The sequence below is a fragment of the Alexandromys fortis genome, unplaced genomic scaffold (genome assembly GCF_014885135.2).
Source record: "Alexandromys fortis isolate MF-2015 unplaced genomic scaffold, M_Fortis_MF-2015_v1.1 scaffold_536, whole genome shotgun sequence".
NCBI lineage: Eukaryota > Metazoa > Chordata > Mammalia > Rodentia > Cricetidae > Alexandromys > Alexandromys fortis.
Genome location: NW_026068403.1, coordinates 51,763 through 72,767, shown reverse-complemented (window position 1 = coordinate 72,767; position 21,005 = coordinate 51,763). Strand labels below are relative to the sequence as shown.

Below are 21,005 nucleotides of genomic sequence, written 5' to 3'. Positions count from 1 at the left end.
GAGTGGGGGGAGGGGGAGGGAAATGGGAAGCTGGGAGGCGGCGGAAACTTTTTTTTATTCTCAATAAAATAAAAAATAAAAAAAAGAACTCAAGTCTATGGCTCATAAGAGCCCTATCAAGCCAGAAAGAAGAACCATCGTGAGACATGCTCTATTTTTATAGGCCAGATTTTTCAGAGTATCATAATACTTAGAAAAATCTTGATTCACAGAGTCTATGGGTAAACTCTCACAGATGCAGAGACCGAGATAATTACATAAGAAACTAATATATATGGAGGCATGTGAACACAGAAAGTCCATGTTCTGATACAGAGTGAGGGCATAGCAGAGGGTGGTCTGGGCCTTAGTAAACAGAGGGAAATTTATTTATATGTCTTTTCTCAAAGGAAAAAGGTTGGGAAGTGTCAAGGAAAAGGGTGACAAATCTCTCAGTTCTCAACTCCACCAGCATCGGCAGCACGTATTCTGAATTTGGAAGGGAATATTAGCATGTCCCCTATGCAAGGATGACATGAAAATACACGAGGTGTCACTAATGGCACCAGAGGCTGAGGCATCCTGTGCTGCTTACAGACTGTTCATTGCCTATGTCTAATGAGTCGTCTGAGGTGAATATATACCTACTCATGATAGTGAACAGAAAAGATAGATGGAAGAGAAGAGGAGTGGGAGGAGGAATAGAGGAAGAAATATTGAAGAGTAAAGACATTTGAGTGGGGTAGAGAGAAAAGATAGGAGCAAGAAAAGAAGAAATGAATCGAGAAAGGCAAGAAGAAAGGGATTGAAGGAAGGAATTTAGGTACCAAATCTAGAAACTGTGGCTGTATACAGTATGTCATAATTTTTATTTCTTTTTCAAGGAACAGAGAGGAAATCTGTTTGCATGACAAACCAGATCAGGCCACATAAAGCCTTTATGGGGAGCTGAGCTTACCGTTTTAGTGTGGGTAGTAGAATAAGACATCTCAGTGCTTTCAGTCTCAACCCCTTTGTGCATCTTACGAAACCACTTCTTGTATTCCATTCGCACCTGAAAGTTTGAAAGAATAATTAAAAGGATGGCTCATATCCAGAACTTGGTACAAGGTAAGGGAATCTACTTTACATGGGATACAAATACACTAATGTCAAATCCTACTCTCTATGACTCATTGTTTTTCTGAATATATTTGACCATAATTGAACTTATTAATTTTATTTAAATTCAATTTCTTCCATTATAAATAGGATCTTATATAACAAGAATGATAATGTTGACAGTGGTGATAGCAGTGGTGATGACGTTAATGAACTGGTGATTAGTGTAGTTGTATGACTGACACTGCTGAATGAGAGAGCAGTAACGGTTATAATAAAGACAGTCATTATCCCCATAATGCTAATTATTAGAACGCTGATGATAATAATGGTAATCAAATGATAGAGTAGTCTTAGTAGAGTTGGTAATGGTGAATATGATGAATGTGTGATATGGTTACAGTGACTAAAGTGGTAATGATAATGATTATGGTAGTGATATTGATGTGATGGTAGTAAATATAGCGGTGATAATCATGATAATTATGGTGGTGTTAATACTGAAAATAAGATGATTGGTAGCGATGGTGGTTGGAATGGAATGATAGATACGATATGATTGTGATAATTATGATGGTGGTAATAAGTACGACGAAGGATGTATCAGTGAAAGAGTGAAAGAGTAGCAATGTTAATGGTAGTGGTAATGATGGTAGTGAGGATGCTGAGAATGAAGATAATTATGAAGATGGTTATGATAATTATAGTGGTGATAAGATGACTATGATGATGGATATGATAATGATGATAATAAGAAGGACAATGATAAGATGATGATGGTGGTGGTGGTGGTGATTAAGATGAAAAAGCAGAGGAAGATGAAAGTGTGATGATTGTGGTCAAAAGTTACTAAACAGTAGATATATGTGAGGCACTTGATAAACAGCATAACATTTAACCTTCACATAAACTGAAGATAAAACATATGTTTTTAATCTCTAATTCAGGTGACAGAATCTAAATAGTAAGAAAGTAACATTTAACAATGCACATGATAGTTCAGCATATAATTTAAAAATCATTGTCATATTAAAAATAAAATTTGAGTTTTTACTCCTCACATGATTTTATAAAGACGCCCATGTTTTATTTTACTTCTGCTGAAATAATTAACTCAAAAAAGTTACAGATCACCTTGCATACTAGATCGATTATGAATGCAGTGAGTCCTTTATTATTAGAAAGCTTACCAGGAGCAGACTAGCTCCTCAGGAAAAAAAAATACTCTTGGAAGTAAATTAAAGCAAGGTAAGGCTTTTTGAAGTTAAAAAGTGTAATCATATCACACCAGTGGCAGGGTGAGGCATGATTTTACAACAAAAGGAAAGAAGAACTCTTTGGTCTATAAAACATCACACAAGCCTCATATCACCAGAGAAAACTTTTATTTACCTATGATCATCTCCCAGCAGGGAAGAAGGAATCATTTGTTCTTTAAAACACCTCATAAGTATCTTTCATCAAAACAAGGGAGAAACTGTTTAATAACAAGGCTTTGGGGGGGGGGAAGGTATGTGGTCAAAGTAACCTAACTTTTCCTATGCCATTTTACTGTGAGGGAGAAGTACCAAACATAGAGGAGACACACAATTAGAGAAGAGGAATGAATGAACTGTTATAATGATGGTTCATTTGTATTAGCAATTTAACTGCTGGTATTTACATTCAATAGCAAACAAACAGACAAACAAAAAGTTCACCAAAAAAGCGTGTGCACCAGGCAGTGGTGTACACCTTTAAAAATAGCACTCAGAAGGCAGAGCAGGTGGATCTCTGAGTGTTCAAGGCCAGCATGGTCTACAGAGTGAGTTCCATGACAGGCTCCAAACTTTGTCACAGAGAAACTTTCTCATGCACACACACACACACACACACACACACACACACACACTGTGCTACTGGATTATATTGTACTGTCTTATAGAATCCTAACTCTTCAAAATAAGACACTGTAACACTTTCATATGGTAAAGTAGACTCAGAGATTATTGGCATCCTCTTTGAGGTCACAAAACGAACTAATAAATGGAAGAACAGAGTGAGGTAGATTGTGCCAAATATCCTAGTGTTATCCTGTTCAATATGAATCACAACAACCAATCATATCCCTGGTGAACTCAAATTTGATCAATAAAGTTTGTTTTGAATAATCAAAAGAGTGCAGAAATAATGTTATTTGTAACAGTTATGCATAAGCCTTAAGATCTAATGTGGGATTTACATAAAATATCCTTCCCATTTGATACAAGACGAATAATATCCCACATTGTATCCATGTTGCCAGGCTAATTTACGCCCAAGTGAAGACTTTTTCATTTCATAAAGGCTAATTCAGCCAAATGACAATTATACATCATCAACAAGGAAGAAATTCTGTTTTAAGCCACCATGGTTGAAAAATTGGAAAGAAAGTGCCATTTGTTAATGCAGTATAATCCACCTTATCTTGCATGCCCTTAAGAGGTACACTTAGATGCTGAATAGATATAAAACACAATGTGTGAAATAACTAGGAAAAACTTCAAAATGAACATTTGAAAATTGAGATGTGAAACTCCAAGAATATGAACAACTGGTCTAAGAGAATTTTGGTGTTAGGTTGGTAAGAAATGAGACAGCCTTACCTGGCGATTAAGCAGACAGTGTACCACAAATATCAAAACCCCCTGTAGGACATTGATGATGGTGAATAGATAGGCAATGATCAATTTCACTGTCTTCCCGAATTCAATGACCATAAAGAAGCCAATGCCCCAAGAACATCCCAATACAAATAGTTGAACAATGGCTTTAAATGTCATGGTCCTGGATAAAAACAATGACAACAAAGTTATATACTGTTCCTCAGGCTTTCACTATGTGTTAAGTTAGCATTAATATAAGCAATATTTTTATGTGTTATGCTACTACATTTTTGAAATATTTTGTTAATTAAAAAATGTATCTGTCCTGTCCACAAGGTGCACTGGGGTAATGTCAGTGCAGATCTTGTGGGAGTGGTCAATAAATTACTAGTACAACTTAAGGCCCACACCACAAGTGTGAGCCCACATGTAACCTTGCCTGAATGTTCAGGAGCCAGAGGCAAGATAGCCCAGAATCCCCTGATAGAAACAAATACAACTAGCAAAAAAATTAGTCAATGAACTGATTCCTAATAATATCCTGCTGTACTCATAGATTGGTGCCTAGTCCAATTGTCATCGAAGGGGTATCATGCAGCAACTGATGGGAACAGATATAGAGGCCCACATCCACAGGTAGAGCCAGGGAAACCCTGCAGAAATGGGGAGGGAGGTTTGTAGGCGGCAGAGGGGTAGAGGACACCATGAGAATAGGACACAGAGAATCAACTATGTGCAGCTCATTGGGGTCTCAGAGACTGAAGCAGCCACCACGGACCCTGCATGGGTCTAAGCTAGGTTCTCTGCGTAGACCTTACGGTTGCATAGCTCGGTGTTCCTGCAGCAGTCCAACGGTGGGAGCGGCATGTCACTGACCCTTTCACTTGCTCCTGGGACCCACCTTCTCCTAGTGAGTTGCCTCACCTAACTTTGATATGAGGTTTTGTGCCTACTTTTATAGTAGCTTGTTAGCTGTGCACAGTGGAAAGCCCTTGGAGGCCTACTCTTTTTTTTTTTTTTTTCTGGAAGGGAAAGGAAGAGGAATGAATATGAGAAAGCAGGGAAGGGGAAGGACTGGGAGAAGTGTTAAGAGGGAAAAATTCAGTAAACATAATATATGAAATAAGAATAAAAGAAAAATTACAACAGTTCACACTTGAGGAATTTTAAGATGTTGAAATTGGTAATGCCCCCAGGGGCCTTTGATTTAGACTACATGGATTTTCCATTATGAGTTGGCTGTGAGCTGGTAAAAACAAGGAATATAATGTACTGGTTAGAAAGTGAAGTGTTTGGGTATCAAGTTAATAAGGGATGGAGTGTGATACATTAATTTTCTCATTAGTAGGAAGTAAAGTCACCCATAGCCTGATCCTGAACACATCTGTGAGGGAGTATTAAAATAAGGTTGACCTCTGAGAATCTCTGTGAACGATTGTTTTGATTACAGTAATTGAGGAAAGAAGTTGTGCCTACCATGGGCAGTAGCAGTCCCTGAGTTGGGATGCTGGATTATATAAGGGGATCTGTATAATTGCATGCATTCACCACCATCTTCTTTCCATTTGTTAATGAAGTACAGTCAAGTAGCTCTAGATCTATTTGCCTTGACCTTCCTATGACTGTGACTATACACAGTCAAGACCTGTAAAGTAAAATAGATCCATTCTCCCTTAATTTGGATTGGTCAAAAACTAAATAATAAAAATTTCTTTAGTACATAATTGAAGAAGCATATTTGTTTATCGGAAATAGAGAAGTTTCTTACTTCTATTTAATGTTCCTGATTACAATCAGGTGGTATATATGGAGAATTTTGTTTTCTATATTTGTAAGTTTTTATGGTTTTGCTTGTTGGTCTTGGTATGGGAGCCAGGTCTTCAAACATTCTAACCAAGAATTCTATCCATGAACCACAGTCAGACCCATTACCATGTTTTGCATCCAATGTTTCTCTCCTAAAAAATGTTGCAATGGAAAAAGCTAATTCTGTTACATTCTTACTTGGTGTCCTGAAGTGTAGAAACTTCTTTATTGAGGGAAGAAAGTTTACTTCTCAAAATCCATATAGTTTGAAAGTAGAACACCAGGTTGATCTGTGGGAGTGTCATGAAAAAAAATGAGTTGGAGTTTTCTTTTACGATCCTTTCTTCATAAAATACAACTTTGATTGCTGTGAGACTAATTCCACAAATAATTCAGGCCCCACATAGATTCCATGGTCATTCTCTGACCTATTTATTGTATGCAGTAAATAATATTTGTGCAGTTGCCCCCACTTCTTATTTAGTTTCCTATGTCTTTTATTCAAAATAGGATGTTTTGAAAGTAGAAAGCTTTCATTCCTGACCTAGGCAACTATTAATTATGAAGTTTCTAGAAAATAGGAAAACATCTTGAACAGAGTAGCTGAATGTTCGCTCAATGTTTCTGAATGTACAAATCAACCAATGAACCAATTAATCTAGAACTTTAAAAACAACCCATGGTGGACTGTTATATTATATAATTTAAATTGCACTAAAGAAACTAGAAAGTATATAAGAGATGAAGGATGGGGGGTGGTGCTGGGAATGCTGTTATCTGTGTATGACTTCCTTGTCGTATTCATAGACTCGCAGCCGTTGTGGTTATTCACACACAATCAAGCCAGCAAAAACTCTAGCACGGGTGAGGAAGGAACTGTGGCAGCTTCACCGCAGCTAAGGAACGAATGGCCTTGATAGCTAGAATAGGAAAGACACCCAATACTCCTTTTTGTATATAGCCACTGATAGGCTAGGCCCTACAGCCATGCACATGTGGGCTGTATTAGTTAGACTTAGTTGGATATGTAAATAAAAGAAGAGGATGTAAACTTGGGAAGAGAATTGGATGAGAATAGGAGATAGATAGAATTTGCATAAAATCCTCAACAATAAATTTGAAAAATCAGCTAAAGGGAGATGAGCCAATGAGGACGAGTGGGTGATGAGGACCAGTGGGTGATGAGGACCAGTGGGTGATGAGGACGAGTGGGTGATGAGGACGAGTGGGTGATGAGGACGAGTGGGTGATGAGGACGAGTGGGTGATGAGGACCAGTGGGTGATGAGGACCAGTGGGTGATGAGGACCAGTGGGTGATGAGGACCAGTGGGTGATGAGCCAATGAGGACGAGTGGGTGATAAGCACACATTCAGGACAAGGGCCTCTCAGCCTGCGCTCTGGGTTCACATCTTCACCTCAGTTCCACTTCAACAGAAAGGAATGCATTCTATTTTTGATGGAATACAGGCACACCCACTAATAGCAGTCACCTACCAAGATAATGGCTGCCACTGGCCCCAGGAAGCTCCAGATGAATGCTTTATCAAGGCTGAGCCAGCAGCTGTGAATAGGAAATGAGGATTAGTTGTCTCTCTCACTACAGGAGTTGAACACACGGCCTGGAAGTTGATCTAGCACAGTGCGAAACAATTGTTTCCAACCGGGATTTCAGATGTTCTTGTCTGACGTGAACTGGGTGCAACAGCATGAGCTTTCTCGGGTCTGAAGTAGGAAGTGGAGAAACAGCGGGGTACTTACAACTCAGTAGCTGTCATTTCTCCACAGTTTTGGGTTATTAATTCAAGATCTTATTTCTTCTCCATTAGACTTTTGGTAATTTCTACAGTATATACAAGATAACTCTCTAGGAATTCTGAATGTCATATATTTAAAACAATTTTTGCAAATCATTTCTCTTAGTAAGATTGACTATCTGTAAACATCTCTCTACAGTTCTCTATTTGGTCTAAATTTTTTTCCTGGGCATTTGTGAATTTTCTCATCTACAAACTGTATAGTAAGGGTTAAGTGGAATGATATACATGGAAATTTGGGGTAAAGGTCAAGACTCTATAGGTATAGTTTTTATAATGACACTGGTAGCTATATTGAGGCAGTCAAACCAATAGTTAACTCTAGATTAAGTCAACTAGACAAAATTAAATATATTTCATATACAAAATACTCTATTTCTTGAAGATTGTCACAACTTGCCATGAAAAATGTCATGTTCTAAATTGGGTCCCGGCATGTCACTATGAATAATTATAATGTCCCACAGCCAAAGTTTAGGATTCAGTAACGTTCAGTCTTAAGTTATCTTCTTGGGTTGAAAACTACAACTATGTAGCAAATGCAGCTACAAACTACTCATATTTTGTATGTAGAATCTTACTGAGACTCAGGTGCACTTCTTCACATACCATCATGACTGCTTTCACCATAGCCGTGTAATATGAAGTGATTTCTACAGAGACAGTTTGGTCTACAGACCTAAGGTATTTAGCATTTCTCCCTTTATGCAAACAGTTTGACTGCTCCTAATCATGTACACCATTTAGTTACCAAGATTATTCTGATTGTAGGGCTCTTCATGGAGTTATATTAGAGACACACAAGCTGTAAACCAGCCTTTAGTACTTGGCATTTTTCTGTTAATATCTACCTACTGTTTAAAGTTCTTGGAGAATATAATCCATGGGAATTTAGTGTGAGACTGTGGAATTGCTTTGACCATTCCTTAATTTCATGAAGTTGGGTTCATTTTTTTATGTCTGTAGATTCATTTGTTAAAGGAGCTCTCATTTTACCAAAATCCCCACTGTGATCAGACACCAGAGCTGCTAGGATTTCCATTAGATTATGTTTCTAAGTATTAGAAAATACGGGACAAAAGGTATGGACCAGTTATGAAAGTGCTCTTGTTGCATACACAAAGAACCCAGGTCTTTGCGGAAACTTGGTGTGGGGCTGAAAACCTGTGATTTCATCACCCAGGAGATGGAGCCAGGAACATGGGGAGCTCAAAGACATCCTTGACTACATAGTGAGTTCCAGGCCAACCTGGGATGCATGAGACCATGTTTCAAACAAACCAACCAAAAATAAGTAAATAAAACAGTATCTATTATCTATTTTGTCATATATATGTTGGAATATATATATATATATATTATGGGCAAAAATTGTATCTATGAATGGACAACTTTCTATGTTATAGCTAGGATAAATGTGAACTCAACCATCAACAATGAAACAAGACACTCAAAACCAACACTGCTGATATTTGCAAAAGACAGTAATATGCAGACAGGCTGATTTGAAGAACAATATAAAAAGAGAAAGATAGTTGTCCAATGAAAAGTTTGATGTTTAAGTTACATTTATACATTTCCACCTTGCACACACACTATGCTTACTGGGTATGTGTTCCATAATTCTTGTGTCTGGCTATTGCAGACACAGCAACAATAAAGGCAGGAATCCCGTAGCCTACAGGATACATGAACCTCTTCTTGAATCTTCCTGAGCTGCTGTAGTTGGCTACTTTGAGATTCCTCACAGTGAGAAAAAGGTGTAGCCCTTCCAAAAGCATCCACATGAAGGAAACCAAGTAGAGGTAGTGCAACATTCCTGCAATGAGGGAGCACAGCACCTAAGAGGAAAGAATGAGAGTGTGGGACAGATGCAGGCTGTACCGATCCAGTTCTCAGTACCTACTATTCACTGTATGTTGACCTGAGATCTCAACAGGGTCTGTAACACTTTTCTTGAAGACAATGCCCATTGAGGCAGCCCTTTCTGATCATTGAAATTTACTTTCCACATAAATCAATTATCAGGTCAGAAAATGCCAAGAAATAGATACTGTCAGAACATGCTTTAAACTGGTAAAGAGTTTGTAGATCCATACTCCATTGCCCTGGAACTTTAAACAGAACTCTCTGGCATGTGCTCTGTGCTGCTTCCTGGAGGTCTTCAGGGGAATATACCTGCAATTGTTTATGCTGGGCACTTTATTGAAAATAGACATAAATCAAAGAAAACCAGCCTACATATCACAATCCCAGAGAACTTAGAAAACTATGAGGACACTAAGAAAAATATACATAGATCTAATTTACCTGGGAGATAGAAAAAGACAAGATCTCCTGAGTAAATTGGGAGCATGGGGACCTTGGGGGAGGGTTGAAGGGGAGGGGAAAGGCAGAGAGGAGAGAAAAATGTAGAGCTCAATAAAAATCAATTTAAAAAAAAAGAAAATAGCCATTCATTGACTCTCCGTCCATCTTGGCATTATTTTCCTTGCTAGCTGAATATGTCTTACATAAAAGGAAATAAAAAAAAGGGTGTTCATCTGATCTGTATTTAGGGAAAATGATAATGAGTGTTCATCAACTCTGTGTTGTGGGATCTGTATTTAGGGAAAATGATAATGAGCCCTCAGAGAACGACATTTACTGTTTATTACTTCTACATAATACAATAAATGTTTTCTCAGGATGAGATTTAACCACTTTCAATAGATGGATACCCAAGCTTACACATCATAACTAAGCTAATAATAGAAATGAATATTAGGAAATTGAGTTTTAAAATATACACCTGCTTGTGGTTCATAAGTATCACAAATACTTGGCAGTTGGAACTGTAACATTACTCCCTAATCACTGTATGAATTCGGATCCTAAAATCAAAAACTGTCAAATACAAAAGGAAACATGAAATCTTCATCCTTATGGGAAAACATTAACAAGATATATAAGGATAATAAATAAAAGCAAATACATATAAGAAACAAAATACCCCTCTACCAAGAAATTTTTATCATTACCATGCAAGTGGAGACAGAGTTTTTACCTATTTTGTTTTATTTTATCTCATGTTTTGCTTTCTGGGTTTTCTTATTGTTTGTGTATGTTTGCTTTGGGGTTTGGTTGTTTTTGCAGAGCCTTAAACAGGTGAGGTAACTTCTTTATCAGTTTGCATCATACCCAGCATTCAGAAACTGCTAAGGGTAGATTTCAAGTGTCCTTGCTACACAAGATGATAATCTTTAGAAAAATGAATATGCTCATTAGCTTGATCTGGCCTCTGTTTATTCAGTGATGCAAAGCACCTTACCGAAGACCAGATATTTACTAACAGACAGATGTTTCTAGCTTCCTTTAACAGGAAGTCAAAGTTTAAAGGGCCACTTCTGGGAGGACTTCATTTTTTACATCAGCCTATGACAGAAAAACACATACAATGAAATGAAACCCTCATCCTTCTATACAGAAACAATATCAAAAATGAACAGTTGATGAGGGATGAGCGCAGTGTAGCAATCTCTTCTTGATGGGACCACCACTTTTCTGTATTATTATTTATTTTGAGCTTGAGTCTCACTATGTTGCCAGGGCTGGCCTCTGACTCACTATCTTCCTATAGCTTCCAAAGTAGCTGATTACATGAACAAGCCCTTGCATAATTATTTTAATGGATGCCTATTAATTGAATATGGTTCTGTGGTATGTTACAGCACTTTAATATGTGTATACACATGGGATAATCAAGTTAAGGTTATTAATATATTTATCAGCCAGACATTTACCATTTCGCTGTGCTGATGCTTGAAATAGTAAAATGCATTGTTTCTGACTACTTTGAAGTATCCACTTGTGTCCCTCTATATTTTTGGGATCAACCCTTATCATTATTATATTTGAGGTTAAGTCATTAACAAGTGGGTTTTGTAGTGCACATTCAAATACATGACCCATAACTTAACTACCTTAAAGTGTATATTTGGAGATGTCCCCAGCTTGTTCCTTGAGCAGCTGAGGAGAGGGCGCCTGAACTGGCCCTATCCTATACCCATACTGATGAATATCTTGCATATCACCTTAGAAACTTCATCTGGCGATGGATGGAGATAGAGACAGAGACCCACATTGGAGCACTGGGCTGAGCTCCCAAGGTCCAAATGAGGAGCAGAAGGAGGGAAAACATGAGCAAGGAAGTCAGGACCGCGAGGGGTGCACTCACCCACTGAGACAGTGGGGCTGATCTATTGGGAGCTCACCAAGGCCAACTGGACTGGGACTGATGGAGCATGTGATCAAAACCGGACTCTCTGAACATGGCTGACAAGGAGGGGTGACTGAGAAGCCAAGGACAATGGCACTGGGTTTTGATTCTACTGCATGTACTGGCTTTGTGGGAGCCTAGTCTGTTTGGATGCACACCTTCCTAGACCTGGATGGAGAGGGGAGGACCTTGGACTTCCCACAGGGCAGGGAACCCTGACTGCTCTTTGGACTGTAGAGAGAGGGGAGGAGGGGGAATAGTGGGAGGGGGGAAATGGGAAGAGCAGAGGAGGTGGAAATTTTTAATATTAATGAAAAAAGAAAGAAACAGAAAATGAATTTTCTAAAAACATATTGTATATAAAATCAATTTGAACAAAATTTGTCAATGAAATCGATGCAATAATTATATTTTCCTGCATTATAAAAGTGAGAAGCCACTTCAACAAGTTCAAACAGCAACTAGGATGAAGAATTCAGAATCACCTACAAAGCAGTGTAGAAAATCATCTGTCAGTCACTTCAAACCTCTAATCATAACCCTGATTTTGGAGTCTGGTAGGTTGTGGAAGGGTTATATTACCCATCATGCCCTATAGTTGGCTGTGGCCAAGGGGAAGGATTCTAACAAGTAGAGTATGAAAAGAAATTGTATGCATCCCTGGTTTGATGCATATATACTTCCTCTTTTAGCGGATATTTTATTTTAACCATTTTCTATTGGGACTAAAGAGTGACTTCAAAGTTGCATATAAATAATGACAGAGATATCTTTACCATGTAGACGAAGAACTGGAATACTTCAAATCTGTTTACCTATATTCACAGATACTAAACTTAGCTGTGGCTTGGGAAATGACTCGATGAGTAAGAGTACTTGCTTTGCAAACATAAGGATATGAGTTCAAATTTCCAACAACCACATAAAAGTTGGACATAACCATAGATGCCATCAGTCCCAACATAATGGGGATGGAGAGGCAGGTACATCCCCAGAACTCTCTGGTCATCCACCCTTGTCAAAATGGCAAGCTCCTGATTTAGTGAGAGGCTGTATCTCAAGGTAATAAGGAGGATACAATAGAGCTAGGTATCTGACAACTTGCTCTGGCTACATTCACACATAACTGCTCACACCTGTGCACTCGGGTCCATGCACTACACATGTCCATGGTATTCTGGATGGACTGGTAGAGAAGAAAGGTGACAGACACCAGGAATAAGAACCACAGACACCAAGAACATTGTCAGGTAACATTGATGTTTGGAATGCTTGCAGCTCCAAAATTATCAAATATCCAAACTCCTTCAATTCTACACAGATAGAGAACTGAGATTTTCATCATGCATTGGTATGGGAAGTCCTTCTGTATATGTGTTGCTTTTGTTGGTTAATGAATAAAGAAGCTGCTTTCATCCAATGGCTTAACAGAATATAACCAGGCAGGCAATACACACACACACATATTNAGAGAGAGAGAGAGAGAGAGAGCAGAGTCAGGAGAAGCCATGGAGCCGCCAGAGGAGAAAGACGCAAGCCACCAGCCAGAACCTTGCCAAGTAGGCCACAAACGTTGTGATAAAATACAAAATAATAGAAACTGGTTAACCAAAGATATAAGAGCTAGCTAGCAATATGCTTAAGTGATTGGCGAAGCAGTGATTTAAATAATATAGTTTCTGTGTGATTATTTGGAGTCAGGCCAAGCGGGAATGAACGAGGAGCCTCCCTCAACAGAGCGTTTCCCAAGATCTCTACTGATGAATCCCTCTTTCTTTGTGCTTGCACAAGTCAAGGCAGCTAAAGCCCATAGGACAATGAAGTAACTTGACTCAGCCACCAACCTTAGGCTCAGTTCTGTTGATGCCGGTGAGAAAGAGGAGATCGGCCAGGAACAGGCAAATGGAGAGCTGCAGGTGGAGTGTCGTACTGGTATTCTGGATGGGCTGGCACAGGACAAAGGTCACAGCCGCCAGGAACAGGCACAAGAGGGAGAGACTCAGACCCACGTAGGTTATCACAGACAGTGCAGAAAGCACAGAGTCCTCCTGCAAGCCACAGAAGAATACATCAGACTCTCCATGTCTACAGGACAGTTAGCATGAACGTCGTGATGCACTCGGAAGCCTGGGTCTTGCCTTGTCTTGTTATCTCTTGTACCATCAAGACTGAGATCAATGCTTGACACATGTTATTCACTTAATAAATGTTAACTTAATGAAACATGCGTGTGGAAGGACACAGCATGTTGGACACTGAATAGTAAAATAGTTGATAAACACGGCCTAAAGTAAAACAGGGTAGTGGACATTTAAATTATAGATTAAAAGCCATAAGTTTTAAACATTTTACAAGGCTGGCTTACTAACTGAAACCTGTGACTATGGAGAATTGGAACATTGCAGAATGGCTGTAGCATTATGATAGTTGCCTTTAGCCTGTGTGTTGCTTAGCATCCTCATGTATCTTCTGTACATCCTTTAGAAACATACAAGCAAACCCCTAACTTCCACTAACCTAAAATTCAAGATGTCATCAGCATCTCAGGTTGTAGCAGATTTCCACCTGTCTGATGTTCCACAATTGCATTTGAATTGACTTTATATATTATTTCCTTTGTTCTCTTACTATAAAAGCATGGTGTTTAGAGTAATTTGAATTTGTTTTCCTGAGTCAGTGTCAGCCCCAAAATAAGTATTTTTATTTCCTATGAAGTAGAAGCTTTGGTAGTTTTGTTATTTCATGTTGATAGGAAGCCATTAGGTGAGTTTCCTTCACCTTACATTACCTGACACTTAGTTTACATCTAAAAATCCTAGGGGCCATGATGAACCTTTGATGATAACCAATTGCCTTAGTTTGGTTTAACCAGGGACGTTTGGATATAACTATCTTGCAAGTGAAATAATGCTTCCAGTTCCAGAGCCTCTAGGCCTCTACTACTTTGGGGTATGCAAACTCCATTTCCCAAACTTTGATCGCTTTCCTTGATGGGATGTACTTACTCCAGACACACTTATGGAAGAGTCAAGATTTCCCTAGGTTTGCTTAACCCACCACCTACCTTATGTTTCCACTACTGTATTTCTTAAAATGACATGAGTCATAATTCTGCTTTCCTGTTACTATGAAATCTTCAGGAAATGTTACCACTGCACACAGGTGAAGTCAAATCACTGAAAAGGGGCTGTGTGTCATCCCCAAGCCACACCATCCTTTAATAGTTATAATAACTCTGAGCTGTGGGTTCTGCAGTGATTCCAAGCATTTTCCAGGGGTGCTATATGCCCAAAATTGTAATTAACTTGCAAATACTGCCACACAGACTGTCCCTATTTAATCTTCAAAATCCAATACTGGTATTTATTGAGAATTTTTTGGGGGCATTTCTATCAGGGGAGTGAAGCTACACATGTACCTTTGTGGGGGATCTGAAGTAAAATGACCCTATTGGTTTGTGTATTTCAATATTCATTCCCCAGTTGATGGTGTACTTTGGGGATATTGCAGAGCTTTTAAGGAGGTACAGTCTTTCCAGTTGATATATGTCACTCTGTACAGGCACTGAGGGTTTATAACTGTACCCCATTCCCCCTCTTCTTTTTCTTTCTCTACTTCTTTTTTTTAATGTTTTCTTTCTTTTTTAAAAAAGATTTATTTATTTATTTATTTTGTTTACAGTGTTCTGTCTGCATGTGTGCCTGCAGGCCAGAAGAGGGCACTGATGGTTGTGAGCCACCATGTGGTTGCTGGAAATTGAACTCAGGACCTCTAAAAGAACAATAAGTGCTCTTAACCTCTGAGCCATCTCTCCAGCCCCCTCTTTCTCTACTTCTTGTGTGTGAACAAAATGTAAACTCTCAGCTCCCTGATTCCGCTATAATGCCCCTCATTCTGTGCTGTGATGGACACCATCGCTTTGGAACCAGGTGGTCAAATGAACTTCATCTTTAGATTGCTTTCAGTCACAGTATTTTATGACAGCCAGTAAAGTAACTAACAAAACATTTGACAAAACTGTGGCCCTCCTCTTTCATCAATGGACAGCATCTTAGACCAAGCACATAGTTTCAGGAGAGATGTACATGGAAGAGTGAGGGACGGGGAGGGTGGAGGACACGTTCCTAGACAGTTCAGCTGACAAAACATTGGAATCAATCTTTCAACAGGACACGAGTGAGATCACAGAGGTGGCAACAAGACCACACTCATTCTCTTAATATGGGTGTTTTTTGGAATCATCTCTCACCAAACCTACACACAATTAACTCCTTTTTCTGGATATCTTTTATAGACATATATTTAAGTGAAAATCACTTTCATGGTCGAGTTCTGTAAGACTTGATACCTCAAGGGATAGAGCCATGAGCACAGCAAAACTGGACAGGTGGAAGCACTTGCAGGTGGTGTAGGAGTCATTGGTGTGCATGTGAGAACAGCCCTTAGTAGACCAGCTGCCCCCATCCTCTGATTCTTCCCAGTAGACACAAAGATGCTCTGCTCTTGGGTCAATGGGCTGCAAAGAAAACAGAATGAAGAAACATGGTTTTTGTTTCATAATTCAAACTTTTATTTATCTTTAATCAGGATATGTGACATTGACTTGCACATGTGATTTAATAGTTTCCCTTCTAATCTTTTTCTGTAATCCTTCTCACTCCTCACCTTTCCTGTACCCTCTGTCTTTGTTGCACTCCAAATTATAACTACTCCACAAAGATTAATCTGACACACACCAGAATGAGAAGACATAACTGGGGACATTTCACAGCTTCTTGTCCCACACAGGTATTTGTCTCTATCTCAGTGCCCTGTGCATTGACTTAAAACTCATTTATCAGTTTCTTGTCAGTGACAAAATGAATGAGGGGCAAGAATGAGATCACTGCTTGAAGAGAGATGTCAGGTGTCTTTTTTCAATCTCTCTTTCTGCTCCAGGTTCCTCCTGGAAAAGGCATGTCCCTCTTTCCTACCTCTGACTCTCAGTATTCACAATTCCCAAGACCCCATTGCCTACATGGGTTTCAGCATGATAATAGTTTCCCTTTATGGAAGTACCCAGGCAGCTTAAAATTTTATTCCCCACTTTCTTGAGGTACCATTCACAAAACATGAATATCTTTGAGTTGTAGGATGTACCCATAGATGCAGACAGTATAAAAGAAATATTAGAGCTAGTGATACTGACTGGTTTTGTGTGTCAACTTGACATAGCTAGAGTCAGCTGAGAAAAAGGAGCTCCAGTTGAGGAACTGCCTCCATGAGATCCAGGGGCAATGAATTTTGTATATTAGTGATCAATTGGGGAGGGCCCAGCCCATAATAGGTAGTGCCACCTCTGGGCTGGTAGTTCTGGATTCTATATGAAAAAAAGTTGAGCAAGCCATATGGAAACAAGTCAGTAACATCACTCATCCATGGTCTCTGCATCAGTTCCTGACTCCAGGATCTTGGCCTAACTTCTTTCAGTGATGAGCAGTACTGTGGAAGTGTAAGCCAAATTTTATCACAGCAATTGAACCATTACCTAAAATAAGAACCAAGCTATTAAGCATATCCCTCACATCCTACTTTAAATTTAGTGGCGATCTTGGAGATCTATTGTGTTTGAAATTAAAGAAAAAGAGACCAGGAATGTGAGAAAGAGCAAAGATGGGATGTTTGAGGGGGTGTTGGAGTTAGGAAAGAAGAAGGGAAATTAGGTAATTATATTTTAATTGAAAAAAATGACATAGAGTGAGAATATTTTATGCTAATATCTTCTGAGTTGAAGCATTCATCCTTGAGATTCAGGAAGTATACAACTCAGAAGTCTAAGGAAATTCCTGAATCATAAGGTCCCATCCTTCATTAAGGTTATAAAAGTTGTGAGGACTGTTGAGTAAAGGAAACTTTCACCTTTACAACTGCCTAGAAGACATGTGGAGCTCCCAGGACTTCCAGGTTTCAGGAATCCTTATTCATGTCCAGTTGGTCCTTTCAGTGAGGAACTTGTCTTTTAGACATCTATGCTCTATGAGAAGCCACTCACCCTTACCCTAACAATTCATTGCTTCACTAAATTAGAATTTGGTGGTATAGTTACTTTGCTCTGTTGTGTGTTCCATATAATAGGTGAATAGATGTTTATATTCATCTCTCTAGGAAATGTGTCACACAACAGAAGAATCAAAATACATTAATGCGGGGGCATGATTGTAATCTTAATACATTATATAAATGCAAGAAATGTCATTATTTAACCCATCATCTTATATAGTTAATTTATCTAATATAAACACTTAATCATGTCAAGATTCATTCCTATTATGCTAAGTCACATTAAGCATCCAAAATGTTACAACTTAAATTTTGTTTTCTGTGGTCCATGTTTTCCCATTTTCCACAAAACACATCTCCTAGTAGGCTCTACTGTACAGAAACCATGATTTCTACTGTTTAGGTTTCCAGTGTGAGTGAGATCATAACGGGTTTATTGGACCAGCCTAGGCTATTTTCTTTTCTGTTTTTATGACTATATTTGGAAGAATATTATAGTCACACCATTTCTCCTGTATTGAGTGCACTCATTATTGACTAAAACACAAGCACTTGGCCATATGTACGAGGGGTTTTTCTTGATTGCATTATTTAAAGTTTATTTGAGGTCAGACGACTTCCTCCTAAATCTGAACCACACCTTCTAGTGGCAGCCGACATCAAAAGGACATGGGAAAAGGAAGACACTGCTTTCTGCTTGTTTACCCTCACTCTTGCTCACAATTTCATCTATCCTGATGCTGAAGCATTCCCTCACTGGTGTTCTACAACTTCTTTATGATTCTAACATAGACTGAAGACCACCAGCTCTTCAGGAAATCCCTGGGACTCTATCACAAAACTGAGACTGCTGAGGCGTCCAGTCTCATGGACTGAACAAGTAACTGAACAACTACTTAGCCTTTCTATCATTCTATCATTTCTGTTCTGTTAAAGAACTGTGACTAATGTGTGCCCTTTTCCTTTCTTTCCTCCAAACATTCCCACTTAACCTTCCTTGCTCCTTTTGAATTCCTTCCTTTATTAGTATTGTCATCTCACATATGTATAGATGTTTCACTAAAAACAACCTGCCAGTTTACCTAATGCTACTTGTTTGCTTATTTTCAAATCTGACCATTTGATACTATATAATCCAAAGTAACTTCATATTTTTTATTAAATTTTTAAAATTTTATTCACTGAGGGGATGTAAGAATTTTACCCCCAATTGGCTACTGTGGCTAAGGTTACTGGAATCATTGAAGTACAGTTGTTTTCCAAAACATTGGTTTACATCCTTTGAATGTATGGAATAGGGGGACTGATGGATTCCACTGCCATTTTATTTCTTGTTTTTTTTTTCATGGGTTCAATATTGTTATCCTAAATAGTTATATATTCCCACCTACATTATGCAATGATTCTCTTTTTTCTACATTCCCGTCAATACATACACTTGAAATCATAAAAATGTGTAACACATCAAATGTCCTTTTCACAATTCCATATGTGTGTAAAGTATATTCTTATTAGTGTGTCCCCTCACACTCTTTAATATCACTCACAGCCCCACTGACCTTAGTGTTCCAACTTTCATGTCTCTTGTTTTGTTTCAATTGCCACTAAATTTAAACAAGATCATCTGTGTGACTGAAGGCTTTGAAGTACCCATTTGAACCTAGGGGCTACTGAAAACATTGTCTTCTTTAATCGAGTCCTTCCACATTGGAAGATGGGGCCTTATGGACCCTTTCTGAGCAATGACTGATTAACTGTTGATATAAAAATACAAGTAACAGCAGTGAAGTTACAAAGAATTGACGTTTTCAACATTTTGCAATTTCTCTTATTTTTCAAAGATCACAGTTAGATCCCATCCCTTTCCAGACATTTAATTAAATCACCTGTCACTTTGTATACTTCATTGAGAGGATGATCTCTTAGAATTTAAGAGAATTAATTGCTGTTACAGAGGACCCAGGTTCCATTCTCAGCCCCCACATTGTGTCCCATGACGGTCTCGAAGTCTAGTTATAGGAGAACTGATAATAATCTTCTGAGGGAACTATATGGCCTTGTTCACAAATGTCCACGCAGGCAAAACACTCACACACATGCAATAAAAATAAACTTTTAAATTGTTTTTAAAGGATACTTTGAGAGTACGCTCACCTGAATATTTTGTAAAGTCAGGATTACAGGTTCAGATAGGACAGGTTTGACTTCTGAACGAATGGCGCCACTCACAATAAGAGAGTTCAATTTTACTTCCGTAACCCCTTCTTTGTTACTAAAATATGATCCATTTAGAAACTTTCCGAGGGATTGATATGCAATAAGAGCAACTGGAGTCTCATCTGAGGGAAAAATCATATTAGAGATTTTTTACTATGTAAAGGAAAAGGTATTTGTTTTGTTTGCTGCTTCTGTAAGGGAGAGACTTAGAAGATGACTGTGGTGATGATTCCCTGCTGTGGAGTTCTGAGATAAGGAGGGCACTGCATGTTAAAGATCTCTGAGACAAATGTCTTACATATGAACCATGAAGTAAACACAGCATGTTTAGTTAAATTACCCATGGGCATCCATTAAATTGCACATATAACACATTCTAAATAGTTTTAGGCATGGAATTTCACACAGAGACACACACAAATGTATATATGCACATATATGTACACCCAGAGAGAGAGGGATTGTGGAAGAGGATACCATGTCCTGGCTAGTGTTATGCCACTTGACACAAGCTACAGTAACTGAAGAGAAGGGAGCCTCAAATGAGAAAATGCCTCCAAAGATGGACTGTGGAAAAGCCTGTGGGGCATTTTCTTAATGATTGCTGTGGAAGGGCTGATGGATGGTGGATACTTGGGCAGATAATTCTGGGTTCTAAAACAAAGCAGGCTGAACAAGCTGTGGGGAAGAAGCCAGTAAGCCTCTATGTTTCTTCCCTGTTTGAGTTCCTGCTCTGACTTCTCTCAGTAATAAATGGGCTGTTAACTGAAGTGTAAGTGAAATAAATTCTTTCCTCCCCAAGGTTCCTTTAGTCATGGTGGTTCATCACAGCATTAGAGACTTAGCTAAGACAATATATGTGCATATAAAATCATTGTATGATAGACACACATATAGATATATACACACATATATATGCACAGTGTGTGTGTGTGTGTGTGTGTGTGTGTGTATAGAACATGGTTAGCAACTGCTTGTGCTCCAAAGGACAATAAGACTAAAGGAAAATGAATTACCACCTTATACCTCAAGGTTCTTCAAGGTTATCTAATCATTCATTCTGACTCCCTCTCCACCATTCTATATATATATAGAATGGTTGACGAGTGTTTTTCCAAATGTACAAAGACAAAGCATAGGATGGCCTTCCCAGGGACGCTAAAGC

The 21,005-nt window shown here is 38.6% G+C and overlaps 1 protein-coding gene across 7 annotated transcripts in view; it reads right to left on the bottom strand.

Moving 5' to 3' along the window:
• The window catches only part of Adgre3 (adhesion G protein-coupled receptor E3), a 77,795-nt gene that overhangs the window by 6,172 nt on the left and 50,618 nt on the right, over window positions 1-21,005 (bottom strand). For all 7 annotated transcript variants that reach the window (XM_050133192.1, XM_050133191.1, XM_050133197.1 and 4 more), the window contains 8 exons: window positions 19,778-19,962; window positions 15,933-16,100; window positions 13,429-13,632; window positions 8,932-9,167; window positions 7,007-7,073; window positions 5,709-5,800; window positions 3,705-3,885; window positions 938-1,033 (listed from right to left, as the gene is read on the bottom strand). In XM_050133192.1, coding sequence (XP_049989149.1) covers window positions 938-1,033; window positions 3,705-3,885; window positions 5,709-5,800; window positions 7,007-7,073; window positions 8,932-9,167; window positions 13,429-13,632; window positions 15,933-16,100; window positions 19,778-19,962 — 1,229 coding nt within the window. The remainder of the gene's footprint in view (window positions 1-937; window positions 1,034-3,704; window positions 3,886-5,708; window positions 5,801-7,006; window positions 7,074-8,931; window positions 9,168-13,428; window positions 13,633-15,932; window positions 16,101-19,777; window positions 19,963-21,005) is intronic.